The 14,152-nt window shown below is 55.6% G+C and overlaps 6 protein-coding genes across 6 annotated transcripts; 3 read left to right on the top strand and 3 right to left on the bottom strand.

The window, feature by feature from the left end:
• Positions 1 to 735: 735 nt before the first annotated feature.
• On the top strand, positions 736 to 1,861 carry W97_02737 (uncharacterized protein; the record flags this gene model as incomplete). The annotated part of the gene is made up of 4 exons (XM_007780636.1): positions 736 to 762; positions 813 to 1,047; positions 1,103 to 1,231; positions 1,287 to 1,861. The coding sequence occupies 4 exons, from the start codon at positions 736 to 738 to the stop codon at positions 1,859 to 1,861; spliced, it is 966 nt and encodes a 321-aa protein (XP_007778826.1).
• A 582-nt stretch (positions 1,862 to 2,443) lies between these two features.
• Positions 2,444 to 4,999, top strand: W97_02736 (uncharacterized protein; the record flags this gene model as incomplete). The annotated part of the gene is made up of 1 exon (XM_007780635.1): positions 2,444 to 4,999. The coding sequence occupies one exon, from the start codon at positions 2,444 to 2,446 to the stop codon at positions 4,997 to 4,999; it is 2,556 nt and encodes an 851-aa protein (XP_007778825.1).
• Positions 5,000 to 7,797: 2,798 nt separating this feature from the next.
• Positions 7,798 to 8,845, top strand: W97_02735 (uncharacterized protein; the record flags this gene model as incomplete). Its single annotated transcript, XM_007780634.1, has 3 exons — positions 7,798 to 7,908; positions 7,964 to 8,682; positions 8,740 to 8,845. The coding sequence occupies 3 exons, from the start codon at positions 7,798 to 7,800 to the stop codon at positions 8,843 to 8,845; spliced, it is 936 nt and encodes a 311-aa protein (XP_007778824.1).
• Positions 8,846 to 9,628: 783 nt separating this feature from the next.
• W97_02734 (uncharacterized protein) lies at positions 9,629 to 11,313 on the bottom strand (the record flags this gene model as incomplete). Its single annotated transcript, XM_007780633.1, has 6 exons — positions 9,629 to 10,006; positions 10,061 to 10,536; positions 10,605 to 10,715; positions 10,764 to 10,921; positions 10,970 to 11,031; positions 11,089 to 11,313. 6 exons carry the CDS (start codon positions 11,311 to 11,313, stop codon positions 9,629 to 9,631), a joined length of 1,410 nt encoding a protein of 469 aa, XP_007778823.1.
• A 599-nt stretch (positions 11,314 to 11,912) lies between these two features.
• Positions 11,913 to 12,683, bottom strand: W97_02733 (uncharacterized protein; the record flags this gene model as incomplete). The annotated part of the gene is made up of 3 exons (XM_007780632.1): positions 11,913 to 12,163; positions 12,212 to 12,359; positions 12,426 to 12,683. The coding sequence occupies 3 exons, from the start codon at positions 12,681 to 12,683 to the stop codon at positions 11,913 to 11,915; spliced, it is 657 nt and encodes a 218-aa protein (XP_007778822.1).
• Positions 12,684 to 13,143: 460 nt separating this feature from the next.
• W97_02732 (uncharacterized protein) lies at positions 13,144 to 13,904 on the bottom strand (the record flags this gene model as incomplete). Its single annotated transcript, XM_007780631.1, has 3 exons — positions 13,144 to 13,391; positions 13,442 to 13,583; positions 13,644 to 13,904. The coding sequence occupies 3 exons, from the start codon at positions 13,902 to 13,904 to the stop codon at positions 13,144 to 13,146; spliced, it is 651 nt and encodes a 216-aa protein (XP_007778821.1).
• Positions 13,905 to 14,152: the final 248 nt, after the last annotated feature.

Here is a 14,152-nt window from a genome sequence, read left to right as displayed (position 1 = left end):
ACGCAGGGCGAACGGTCGCATCCATACAGCTGGGCCGTTGGTCGTAGGTGGCTGCTTGATGGCAACGGAAGATGTACTGTATCGGAAAGATAGTTTTGCTGTGGGCGCGCAGTGTCAACCCGGTGTGTCTACTGTTAAAAGGGTGAATTACAATCTTGGGCTAAATCCTAGCTAACAAATCACTGCTGCGCCCTTCTGCACGTTGCCATAAGATGGCGTTGCGCTCGTCGCTGTTCCGTCGATGTACGGAAGGGAACTCACGATAGCTTGCGATACGGAGCCGCCTCTGTACTCCAAGGTTGCGGAGACAGGTTATACAAATCGGCCCCCACTCGCAGCTATCTGCAGAGAATGGAGGGGCTTTGAAACATGCAATCTATGGGTAGTAGACGTATGGAAACATGCAGGATGTTTCGGCTTTATAACGGATGTTTGAGGCCCATCAGTCTAGGTACCGAGGCGGGGCTCCAAAAGTTATGCTGGGTCTCTGCGCCAAAGACCAGTGAAAACACCGAGCATGACTTTTGGAGCCCCGCCTCGTACCCACAATATCCTGAGTTCATGTCGGTGGTACGATCGGGAATTGCGGCTCTGCGACCACTAAGAAATCCGTCGCGTCTGAACGCGTGCCCCACAATCACGACAATAACTTGAGTGGTCGTCTTTGGTAACACAGTAAACATACCTATCTTGAAGAGAACCGCTACAACCATTAATCCTCCGCCTTACACGAATATGCCACTCATCCGCAAGCGCCGCGCCGTAAGCTCTCGCTCACCAATCCACCACACCTCAGCTAACCATACCCGCAGCCCACCGCAGACGACGAAGCGTCAGAAGACTCCCAAGACGACACCCCGACCACAGCAACCCAGCGACAGCGACGACGACCTTCCCCCGCATCAGACGCAGGCGACTTCGTCGATGGAGACGAAGAAACCCAAGGCGACGCGAGCCTGGAGCAGATGGTGAAGAAGATGGTGCGGTTCGCGCTGGCGTGCGAGTATGCGAGGCAGCCGATCAGGAGGGCAGACATCAGCGCGAAGGGTGGGTTATCTTCTACGGAGATTCACGAGGAAGGCATGGCTGACGGGTGCGGTAGTGCTGGGCACGCACGGGCGACAGTTCAAGGCTGTCTTCCAGGAAGCGCAGTTGCAGTTAAGAGCAACGTTCGGGATGGAGATGACGGAGCTGCCGCTGAAGGAGAAGGTCACGCTTCAACAGCGAAGAGGTACCGACTTCTCAATACCTGATGTATAGCGACGACGCTAACACAGCACCTCCAGCGGCACAAAAGACCGAAAAAGCCGCCACGAGCAGCAACGCCTGGGTCCTGACCAGCACGCTCCCCGCCAAATTCCGCACCCCCGCCATCCTCCCTCCGCCCCGCATCCCGACCACCGCAACCGAAAGCGCCTACGTCGCTCTCTACACCTTCATCATCTCAGTCATCTACCTCGCCGGCGGACAACTACCGGAAGAGAAGCTCGAGCGCTACCTCAAGCGCACGAACGCGGACCAAACCACGCCTGTCGACAAGACGGAAAAACTCCTGAACCGTCTGATTAAGGAGGGCTATATAGTGCGGAACAAGGACACATCAGGTGGAGAGGAAATTGTGGAATATATGGTAGGCCCTAGAGGGAAGGTCGAGGTGGGCGAGCAGGGTGTTGCGGGACTGGTGCGAACGGTGTATGGGGAGGGCGCGACGGAGGAGCTTGAAAAGCGGATTGAGCGGAGCTTGGGGTTGGGAGAGCGGAACCGGGCGGCGGCTGCGAAGGCCAGTAGCACGGCCAATAGCACGCCAGCGGAGGGGAGAGGGCGTGGTAGGCCGAGGAGGGGCGACGATGATGATGGATGAGCGGTGGAGCCCTTGGAGTATTGAGGCTAAGGGTTTATCTCTGGGATCTGTCAAGCGTTCAGGTGTCAGGCGTTAAGGCATCGATCGATGACGGATGTCGGCTTTCGCGTGCTGGTCTCTTGTAACATGGTGGCTGTCCAGGGTGCTGTCCACACGCTGTCGACTGCACGCGCACTCAGCGAGATGTCAGCTACATGGAAGAAGTAGTGTAGAGAAGAAGTTCGGCAGCCGTGAAGAGGGGCGGCGGGCGGCGCTGGATGGCTGAAGGATCCCGATAGGCGATGCAAATGCGGGCAAGCTGCCCAGGTGAGGGGGAAAGCTGGGAGGCTTCCCAAGCATTTCGTGGACAAAGGCCAAAGCGAAAGTGCACGGTCCACCCGCCGCAAACCTCCGCCTCCGTCGATCTTTCGATTCTCCTCCATCACCACCCACTTGCAACTCACTCTCTCACACACAACAACGCGCCCACTGATCCAGACTCCACGCTCACACTCTTCTTTTTCGTTCAGCATGAGAATATCTCGCTGTTAGGCTGCTCTTCTTGCTTCCGCCTCTCGCGACCGGAGCGATCCTGCACCAGCCATGGCTTTTAAGCTTTCAGAACTTCTTAATCCTGCGCCGGCCTCTGATCCGTCGTCGCCAGCGCGCAAGGACAGTTCACCGTCGTCGCAGACGTCAGACACGCGAGCAGCGCTTTCTTCGATGCAACCGCCTGCCTACAACAACGCCTACGCGCCTGCGACAACAATCTACGAAGCCGCCAACGCCCTCACTGCGCTGGCGAACGGCGCGCCACTGTCAACCTCTTACCCACACAGTAACGGCCTCTCCTACGACCCGCATCACGATCGCCGTTCATCGCCCACATCATATTCAGACGCGCGCCGCATGAGTGCGTATGGGGTGCCAGCGACGCCCGTCGAACCTTCACCGCCGACCGACGGCACAATGCGCTCGCCAACTCTAGACCAGTACCATCACGGCTCCAAATCGCCCGAAGAACAACGGCGACAGTCCATGGCGTCAAGATCTTCACCTCCACCACGACTTGCGCCCATCCAGTCTCTCACCGGCGCACTGAACAACATGATCGACGAGCGACAGCACCAGAACTTCGGTCCTTACGGGCACGACGCCTCGCGCATCCTCTCACCGCCGGCAAACTACACTGCGCAAAACGACATCTCTCAAATGGACTATGTCGCGCAACATCGGGAGCCCGACTACATCCGCGACGAACCTACCATAACCCAGATCCGCCAGACGTCAACCGGGCCCGACATCGACATTCATGCGGCAGCCAACGCCCAAGATCCAATCCCACGACCACCCGAGCCTTCACCGTCATCTTGGATCAAGGCCGAGACCACACACACCCCACCCGAGCCCAAACCCCACGACCCCGCCATGCCGCGCGAGCGCACAAAGTCAGTCGCAGACCCCACACTCGATCCCGAGACTCTCAAAGCCGTCGCGGAGCTGAAAAACGAGCACGGCCTGCGCGGCGCAAGTCGCGACAACTCCGCCACATCTCCCCCCGCCACCGTCGCCGAGCCCGCCAAACCCACCGCGCCCTCGCGCAAACGTCCCGCGCCCAAAGCCTCCGCGGCCGCCACAAAAAAGGGCGTCGCGAAGAAGCCCGCGGCCAAAAAACGCAAGATCTCGCCCGAGACCGCCGCCACCGCCGCACTCCATCGCTCCGGCACGCCGGCCTCACAGACCTCCAAAAAGGCCGCCCCAAAGGCGCTCAAAGGCAGCCAATCCGGCACCCCCGCCCTCGGCTCCTCCCCCGCGCCCCGCTCAACCACCGCGCCCTCTCCCGCACCCTCTTCGCACCCTTCCCACGCCGGCGCCTCCTCCGACGCCGACGCCGACGCCATGGGCTCCGACAGCGAAGTCTTCTGCATCTGCCGCAAGCCGGACGACCACACGTGGATGATCGCATGCGACGGCGGGTGCGAGGACTGGTACCACGGGCGGTGCGTTAACATGGACGAGGAGAACAGCAAGGTGATTGATAAGTATATCTGTCCTGGGTGCGAGAGCCGCGGCAAGGGCGTCACGACGTGGTTGCCTATGTGTCGCAACACGGGGTGTAGAAGACCGGCGAGGTTGGCGAGGGGCAGGGAGAGCAAGTATTGCAGTGATGCTTGTGGGGTTGAGTTTATGCGTGCGAAGGCCGGGATGCAGAGCTTGGATGGCGCTGCCGATATAAAGGGGCGGAAAGCCGCGCGACGGAAAGCGAATCTGACGGACAACTTCCACAACGCGCCCACCACCGACGACGAAGAAGCGGTAGAAGACGCCAACGACCTCGTCCGCATCGGCGGCGTCCTGCGCGGCCGCGAACTAAAAGCTCTAGCTACGACAGCGGCAGACGTGGCCGCGTTCCGCAAACTCGGCGACGGCGTCCTCAGCCCCCCTGCCACCGCCTCGCCAGAGAAGACCAGCTTCCCGGCTGACGCGCTCCAGCCCCTCCCAGCCGACCACTCCGCCTCCTCCCAGTCCTACACCCTGAACCCCGCGGAAACAGCCCGCATCCAGCAAATCAGCGCCCGCAAGGAGCAGCTCAAGGAGCGACGGCTCCTGCTCGCGGACCGCGACCGCTTCGTGGCACTCGTGCGGGACCAGGCGGCCAGAGAAGCGGAACGGGAAGGTGTAAAGGGTAAAGACTTCTGCGGCTACGACGCGCGTCTTGCGTGGAGCGAGGGCGAGCTGGATCGCTGGCGCAGGAGTCGGGAGGGGAGGGTTGCGTTGGGCTTGGGGACTTTGGAGGGGGCTGTTGGCGCCAGCTCCGGCGGCCTTGATGGCGAAGGAGGAGACGAGGATGGGGAGGCGAAGGAGGGAGATAAGATGGACATTGATGGCCATAGGGAGGGGGATGTGGATGACAGGGAATACCCGCCCCCCTGCCCGCGTAAACGCTGCTCGATTCACCAGAACTGGCCCAAGGCTCAGCAGCATGACGTCAACTTTGAGAAAATGGAGCTGGCGCATGAGGTCAAGAGTTTGGAGAGGGAGGAGGAGGGGATTAGGATGAGGGCTGCGCTGCGGTGTCGGAAGGGTAGCATCGGCGGCGATGGTCTGGGTCTGGAAGCTGAGGCTGGGGACGAGGGCTGGGTTGAGGAGGTTGGATAGCTGGATGAAGAGGGCTTTTGGTTAGCGTGCGGAGTTGGCGCGCTAATGGTACCGGCTGGGTTTGGTTGCGTCTCCTTTGGTCTTCCTTGGGAGGTTTCGGATCCTGTCTGAGACTGGATTACAGCTCACTGGCGCCTACACGGACGAGCATGGCGCGGCGTTGGTCGTTGCGGCTACTGGCTCCCTGAGCGCAGACGACGGCTTCTGGCTTCTTTCTTCTTTGGGCAGCTGCGGCCGGGCCTTTGGGTCATCCTGGTGGCATATTCTGCTCTTGGATGCATAGTTGGCGAAACCTTCTGGACACAGGCTTTTGGGACCTTTGTGTTGGAAGGAACTTAGCGTCAGCGGCTTTCCAATGAGCTTAAAGCAATTAGTGCATGGAAGTACAAACCCTGACTTTGGCCGTGAAAACAACTGAGATTTGTCGTGGAACAAGTCGTAAGCTAAGCTGCTGCTACAAGTAGGATAACCTCGAAGACATCGGTGGGTTTGTCACCCATTACTTCTGAGTATGGGCGAACATGCATCAGCGGGCGGTGAATGTCGTGTCTTCCAATATTGTCAGTGTGTAAGCTCGAAGAACCGGAAATGCACCAGCGTGCTGATTATGTGTATAGTTGATAGGAGCCAGCGCGCCCTTCGACATGTGTATAGAATGTGGCTTTCCTCAAGAGCGCGGCATATCGGAGAAACTCGACTCTTCTTAGGGTTGGAGCGTTGCAGGATCATGCAGCGGTGTGCCTCGAATAAATGCCAGCACAGACGATGTTGATGCACACCGCAGGAATTCAAGTCGTTCTTGCGCCTGACTGTTTTATGCCCAGATACAGGGCTTTTCGTCGAGGGATGCTTGATATGCGGTACAAAGCGAGGGTGCGGATCAAACATTTCGGAGAAGGACTTGGTCTCGCTAACGCTCCTCATACCGAGCTGTTACTGCTTTCGACTATCTGATATGCCATGACTAAGAATCGAAATGAGATAACCGAAGGACTGATAAAAGGCATCCCGCAACCTGGCCACAGGGATTCAAGTGCGAATCCGTCTTTAAGAGAGACGAAACTGGATCGCCATGGTACATAGAGCGAAGAGCCGAAGAGGAAAATAACCATGTTCGTGGACGAATCCAGACGCGCCTCATGACCATGAACGACAGCAACATGATAAAGGAAACGACTTGAGACGCGTTGTCTTTCAGAGACGAAAAGCTGCACCCTTACGCTGTACGACTTCTTTAGTTATGAACAGGTCCTGGTCATAGACAGATGAATCTGCAGCCGGACGCTGCTGTCGAGGAGTACTAGTATGAACAGCTGCAATCGGACCTTCCAGCCTCACAGCAACCCCGTAACTATGCTCACGCTTATCGAGACCGCTCTATCGACAGCAGCTGCCAGTCCCCTGTCGTCTAGCCGGACGACGCAGATGCAGAGAGCAAGTGTGGAGTGACTGGACCAAAAATGAGGTGCTGCAGAGCGGATTTGTGCGTGGCCACGAGATGAGCCATGCCGTGGATCTCACGATCCCCATTCCCGTGAGGGCACGCGAACATCACGTGACATTACACGAATCCAAGAGATGAGATGGGAGTTCTGGTCTGGCAGCCAGTTCACACTCCACCCCGCCTTTTCAATGCATTGAGGCAGATGCGGAGAACCTTGGGCGAATCATCCAAATTGCAGCAACAAAAGAAATTAATCTCGTGTGCAAAAATGGAAACCGCACCGCAGCTTTGATGAGTTCCCCAAGTCCAAAAGCGAGCATCAAATCTCCACACCTAGCGCGGCACGCTACGACGGCGCTTGGATGAACGAGAGTCACAATCGATAGACTGGGGACAATCAATTCAACGAATCAGATCTTGAACTCTCGGGAAACAATCAAAGCAAACCCACCTGCTGATGAGGTGAGGTGAGCACAACAAACAGATTCCCAGTCCAGGCTGTGCAGTCCTCCAGGGCCTTGGATCTCGGTCTGCGGTGCAACAGCAAGACAAGGTTCTGATGTACAGACCAAGACCGGCTGTCGGGAGTAAGATGAGGCGTCAGACCTTGCATCTAAACCGTTCGCCAACTGTGGATGATGCCGTTGCTGCGCGGTTGCATCGATCTCCGCATGTCAGGCTGCCCCTGACCCAAGCTTTGACAGCCAATACTGGATGTCGCCGACCGCCATTGTAACGGCCATCTCGTCTGGGCTGGAGCTGAGTCTAAAATTGTTGCTTCTCATTAAGACAGGCGTTCGGTGCGCTGAGGTCACCTGGCAAAAGAGGCGGAAATCACGGGTTAATCTGGCCAGTAAGCGCGATCTGTGCAGAGGTTCCTGGCTGCCGTTCACAGTCAATCGGATCCTGCGGCGGCGAGCGCTCGCGCCGGTATCGAATAGACGAGGCGTTCAACTGGACTGCCCTGCGAAGACTAGATCAGGGGTGCCGAAAGGTGGGATCGTCTCGTACCTGCATTAGCGCAGCCCGGAGCGGGAGGTGTCAAACCGAGTCCGGAAAAGGCTTGACGGCCTCTGTCATGCTGGCAGGCCGGCTCCATGTCCCCTTTACGAGCATGTTATGGCCGGACCACGCTGCCAAATGGTGGCCCCGGCACCTTAATCTCCCCTCCATATAGATAGGTACTGCTCTTTCCTTCCTCACTCGCATTCTACAGCTCAAGCACCAGTACTTCGGTCTCCAGCATCAATCTTTGACTTCGGTCGTCCGTTCTTTGAACATCTATAGCCAACTAATACACTCTCTCTTACTTAATATCTTGCTTTTCAAGTAACATCCCTACAAATCAGCCAAAATGCGTTCCTTCGTCGCCGCTGCTCTCTTCGCGGGTGCCATGGCCCTGCCCAACCCTGACAAGACCGTCTGGCAGACCGACGTTGTCACCGTCACCTCGTGCGGCCCTAATGTAAACATCTTCTCACCCCCTAATCCAAACCGGCCCGCATGCTGACATCTCCAAGGTCTCCAGCTGCCCGGGCAAGTCCACGTCGATGCCCAGCGCCTCCAGCTACCCAGTGTCCGCCTCCTCGACCGCAGACCACAAGGCGACCTCCTCTGCCGTTGAGATGACGACCAGCACCATCTACGCCACCTCGATGGTGACCATCACCTCGTGCGGCGCCCACGTCCCGAGCTGCCCCGCCGGCAGCACCGTCGTCAAGACTGTCACCATCCCGGTCTCGACCACCGTCTGCCCGGTGACCACCACCCCGGCCGCCCACCCGTCCAGCTCCATGCCGTACCACCCAAGCAGCGCCGGCTACCCCAAGGAGTCGAGCTCCGCAGCCTGCCACCCGGGCTCCCCCGGCTGCCCACCAGTCGCCAGCAGCTCTGCCTACTGCCACCCAGGTAGCCCAGGCTGCCCGCCCGTGGCTAGCAGCTCGCACCCGGCTTCGCCATCCAGCTCCAGCCGTGCCTGCCACCCGGGCACCCCGGGCTGCCCGCCAGTTGCCAGCAGCTCTGCCTCTGCCTGCCACCCAGGTTCCCCCGGCTGCCCGCCCGCACACCCGACCGGCACCGCCCCGGCCTGCCACCCCGGCTCGTACGGCTGCCCGCCAGTCGCTAGCAGCTCCGCCCCGGCCTACCCGACTGGCTCTGCTCCGGCTTGCCACCCGGGTTCCCCTGGCTGCCCGGCTTACCCGTCTGGCACTGGCTCTTACTATGTTCCTAGCGGCACTGGGTAAGTTTTCTGTTCTTGTTGGAGATGTGTGAGAGAGTGAGGCTAATTGTTATGCAGCTCCCCAGTCAAGCCCTCCACCCCGGCCCAGTTCACCGGCGCTGCCAGCCACATCAAGGCTGGTGCGCTTGTTGGCGCTGGTGCCATCGCTGCTCTGTTCTTGTAAAGGCAGTAGTGTGTTCAATGTGATGGGTCATCTGTTTGCATGACTTGAGCGCGGTGTTTCGATGGCCGGCTCGTGTACATTCGGCTTTCGTGCTGTGGCTATTTAGTAATATCTAGTGGGTGACGCTTGGGGTTGGGGTAGGAGACAATGAAGATGAAGTTATTGGCTGATTTGGTGCCTTCTAATGTGTGAACTGATGCGTGTGATGATTGCCAACGTTGCCTGATGCTCTGACAGAACCGAGATGTGCTTTGCCATTGCATCAATAGTGACTTCGTTCCGCTCTTACGGAAAAAGCCTATGCTTCTGCTCGGACATCAACTTCGCTTACATTCGGTAACCCACCAGGATAAGCTTCAACACCAGCAATCTCCAACCCTCAGCCGCTCTGTCCGAGGATACTCGGCGGGTGGATCCGCCTGTCACGAATAGCATCGTAGTGTGTGATACAGGATCGTGAGTGTTACTTGATGGATGCGAAACAGAAACCTCGCAAGAGATTCGATGGTGGCCAAGGCGATGACCGTCAGGCCTCCGAGTAAGGTAAGTCAACCGACTGAGCCCATGTCGGATGGCTGGGTTCGCTGTAGTGCTAGTTTAAGACTGTGGATGTAGTTCCTCCAATGCCATGTTGCAAGCGATGGGGAGATACAAATTGCTGGGGCTGCTTGTGTATATGCAACGGGATTGATATTACCGAGATCGATTTTTGCCTCTGAACTCCGCATCCTTTGAAATGCTTCGCAATCCGGCGGCAATGCTCCCACTCGATGCATGCGGGAATCATTTCTCTTTTCTCGAGCCTGGGATTAAACCTTCCTGACTGTCTCCCATCTCCTTGTCCTCGACGCGGTACCTTTCTCTTGTTCTCCGGAACCATAGGTACCAAATCAGAACCACAAGGAGAGTCAGCGGGATACAGACCGCCCAATAGATCCAGAATTCGGCGGACACGGCCATGCGCCCTCCGGACTCAGCAATAAAGAAGGGCGACATGCTGAATATTGCGGCAACCGCTGTTGCGGGCAGGAATACAATAGTCAACAGGGCAATGGTCTGCATCGAGGAACTATCGCGTTTGCTTGCTGCGGCGATACGGCGAGAGTCATATGCTACAGAATGTTGGATTCGGCTGTCGCGCTGTGCAATGAGATTATATAGCTGTTGATCCTCTTAGCACATGGTTTACTGAAGAGGTCGGGCTAGTATACTGACAATCTTTAGTTGCAAATCAAGCCTTCGAGAGTAACTCTTGCGCGCGTCCTCATGCCCGTGGGACATTTCAGTATGGAAGTCGACCATTGCCTGCAGTTCTCCATGATCTCGCCGGAATTCCGGGCCGAAGAACAAGTGGTATTCGCCTGGCTCAAAAGACTGTCGGAGACATGCCAGAAGCCTCAGCTCAAAATCTAAGAATCCGCCTGAAAGGTGTGCGTCAACCTCAACAATTTTTCGATGTGCTTCTTCGAGGCCATTTCCGGCAAGGATCCCGTCATCGTCGAAGTCGCCTCCAAGTGCACCCGTTGCCTTTTCAACCTCCAAAATCATTCCGAGCAGCAATCTACTCTGCACGGATGTAAGTAGGATTTGATTGACAAGCATCATTGTCGGCAAGAAGAGTGGATGGGAGGCAAGGCGGGCTGCTCGCTTGGCACAGCTGAGAACCGTTGAGAGTGCTCCTTCTCCGAGCCCTACCCGATGTATTAAAACACGCGGAGAACACGAGAAGAAAGAGAGAACCTAGTGGAACACAACGCACCATGGTAATCAGTCATACCAAGGAATCCACTCGTTATGCCAGTCTTGGGATCATACGATAGTGCAAGGGTCCAGAAACTAATTCGCCCATTTATAGTCTGGATTACGATTTCTGTTCAGTCAGTATAATGTACTAAATCTCCATTCACGCTTGACTCACCAGTTATTCTTGCGTTGACGTGGCACATGCCCCCTGCCGACTGGTAAGACTCTAGGAATATCTTTGGAAGCTTGAGGGCCTCGATCATAGCAAGGAAGGCATCTTTGGCAAACGGAACACGTAATGAAGTTTGATCCTCTTTCTCCCAGCGTTGGTACCTCCGCGAGTCAACTTCAACGGAATAAATCACTTGGGACAGGGCTTACAATAGACGTAGTCCTCCGCTTGGTGTCTTCCCTTCAGTATCGACAGGTAGAGTATGCCTGCCCTGGAAAGCAGGAAGAAATCAGAAAGAGTGTCAATTCCACGTTCGGAGTCCCCTCACTTGTTGATGGAGCCAGTCGTGAAATTCCTCATGAGGAAGAGCCTCGTCTTTGATGACTGTGCTTGCAGCGCCGCTCTTAGCAATGTCAGCTTCCCGCCTGCCCAACTGACAGCAACAAGGATCATTTGCCTCATAGTTCAGGATCTCCAAGCTCATGTTGTCCCGAGCTTCGAACTTGCAACGTGGTAGATACGTATTGAACGAGAAGTCATCAAGATATGCCATTTTGGTGGATTATTGCCAAGCAAAACTCTAATTCCTAGGAACTAGACAGTTTAAACTTGAGGACATGAGAGAAACTGTGTTTGCAGACAATGGTTTAGTGCGAGAATGAAAACAACAATGAGGCCGACAAGGCTGAGCAAAAGTAAGCGGGCTTTGGGAGAGCCACCATTTCAGGTTGACGGAGAGACGCGGTAATCTGGCACGGGGTGCTCGAGTAAAGTTGCGACGGCAGCAAGTATTGTCACGTGACTGAACACACCATTGTATGGAATGATAACTCTGAACGTTGAACGAGATTACATCAGGCGAAAGCTGCCTCGATGATCATTGAGCTACTGAATACGTTCGCTTCTTAAGGTACTCAGCGTCGCAGGTCACCATCACAACTTCGGGATTCAGAAATCTTGGAATAATCTTTGCATCGCTTCTTTACAATTATGAATACAGCCATCTTAAAGGACTGAGCGCACTGAGCATATTCAACCTCAGTGTTCCTTATTACGGACAGTTGTTATGCGTAACTCATAGCCGTCGAAGATGAAGACTAGCCTTGTGATAGAACGATGGCTGACAGCACTTGATTTTGACAATGCTGCTGCTCATATCGCCTCAATGTCCCAGTGCTCCAGCAATTCCCATCCCTCGGGATCGTTGACATCGCCGTCCGCAGTCTGACTCAACGTCTCCACCGAAGAGTCCCTGTTGGCTTCCGTTTCTTCGATCCTCAAGAGCCTCATCAAACCTCCGTGTCGAGCTCTCCACGCTTCATCGTACTGGCTATCCCACCGGTTGGGCGGTGGAGGGTTCAGTGGCTTCTGGACAGTTAACGGTGTCTTCGGCTCCCAGATTTCTGGCAAGTCAGTAAGAGCGGAAGCAAGAGGCGTCAGGGATAACATACCGACGTCGTAGCTATCGGCGTGGACAGGTACACGAAACACAAGCCTCCATAACGATGTCCCTTCCTCCACGCGCTCCAACAGCTCTGGTGTAGCGGCGATGGTCTTCCAAAAACCGTACTTGTTGCTGAGTCTCTCGTAGCATGCCACCTGATGAACATTGTTAGCAAGAACGCTCATCGGACAGCATACGCGAAGGTAAACGAGGAAGCTCACCATTGCGTCCCAGAGCTTACGTCGTGATATCATCCCCTCCCGAAGCTCGATACGGCTACGTTCCATCCAGTCTTCCCACTCAAAACAGGCGTGTGGAAGAAAGTCTCGCGCATAGAGCTGAGATGTTATCGCGTGGTAGGATTTGAGTATCCATAGTTGCCTGCGGGTCTGGTCGGCACTTTCGATACCATAGAGACGGGCGTAATCCGTTTGTAAGTCTTGGAAGTCGCGCGCGAGTCGGTTCGAGTCGTGTCGCATCTTGATACAGGTTGGACTTTTTGGGGAAAAGAAAGATTGCAGTTGAGTTGTTGAGCTTAGTTGAACAGGACGAGTTGTTTATACTCCCCTTGGGCTGCTTCACCCTCGCGTTGTGAGATGGCAACCGGTCGCCATTCACATCTTTCTATGTTCCCTTGTCCGGGCACCAACCAGGCACAGAAGGGTTGCTGTGAATTGATCTTACACGACGAATCCTCGGTCCTGACGGCGAATGATGATTGGCGGTACACATGGGATGGCATCCCTTGATCCTGTCTTCTTCGAATACAGCAGGTTGGCTCCGTTAACTGTTCGTTCTTTAGCACGGCCAAACTCAGTTTGTTGCTCGGATGCCTCCACCTTATCCAAATATCACATTCTGCTCGCATGTTGCAGGACCATCAGGAACTCTAGCAACGAGGGGTAATCTATCCGCATCTTAGATTGAAAGTACTGATCCTCACAGTTCTTCGACATTCCAGTCCTTCAACAAGTCCCAATCGTTGTCGCGCTCCGTATCGGCCTCATCGCCCGTGTCCCACATCTCCCTCATCCTGTCGTTATGAGATCCTTCCTCCGCACGTGCGAACCGTGCCCAGTCTTCGACTCTGGAAGACGACGCTTCGACTGACGATCTCCTATCCCATTCAGGCGTTGGATGATCCGTCCGCTTCCGGATAGTCAGTTCCTTCTTCGGCTCCCAGAGTTCTGAATACCAGTTAGAGCAAAGCGTATCCGAACAGGTGAGGAAGATATACGTGAGAAGGATTGCACATCCGAAGGTAAGCAGAACACAAGCCGGTAAGTGGATTCTTGTGTCGTCTTCTCGAGCCACTGCGGCACTGCGAGGGATGTCTTCTCGGCGCCGTATCTTTGTAGAAGCTGGGAATAACAGATTTCCTTTCGCGGTTCTGTTAGCAAGATTGGCGTTAGATTAGATGCGGAGGTTTGGAAACTCACAAGTACTTCCAAGAGCTTGTAGCGAGACATCAAGTCCTTCCTGAGCTCCATCTGAGAGAAGTCCATCCAGTCGTGGTATTCGAAGTACTGGTGTGGAAAGAATTTCTGCTCGTAGAGCTGAGAACAGATGACACGAAAATTCCTGTGTGCCCATGACCGTTGACGCGCCTCATCTGGATATTCGAGGCCCACTAGACGAGCAAAGTCTATCTGCATCTCTCGGAACTCGTGTGCGCGGATTTCTCTGGCGAAGCCAGACATCTTGGTATCCGTGTGGCTTTGAGGAGAGCGAAGCTGCGGAAACAAGTTGCGAGAATGGAAAAGGAAGGAAGAGATGTTTGTACTGCATCCGAGCTGCTTCACCTCCGAGTCTCCAGGCGGCAACCGGCCAACTTTCACGTCTCTCCTCGTCTGTAGCCCCAATCGGGTGTAAGAACATGGCCGTAAACTGACTTTTCACAGGACGGGACGGCCCCAGTGACGGATGGTAATTGCTGCGTGCAGATCGG

This window comes from Coniosporium apollinis (assembly GCF_000281105.1).
Source record: "Coniosporium apollinis CBS 100218 chromosome Unknown supercont1.10, whole genome shotgun sequence".
Lineage (NCBI taxonomy): Eukaryota > Fungi > Ascomycota > Dothideomycetes > Coniosporium > Coniosporium apollinis.
This window is presented reverse-complemented; position numbering and strand designations above follow the sequence as displayed.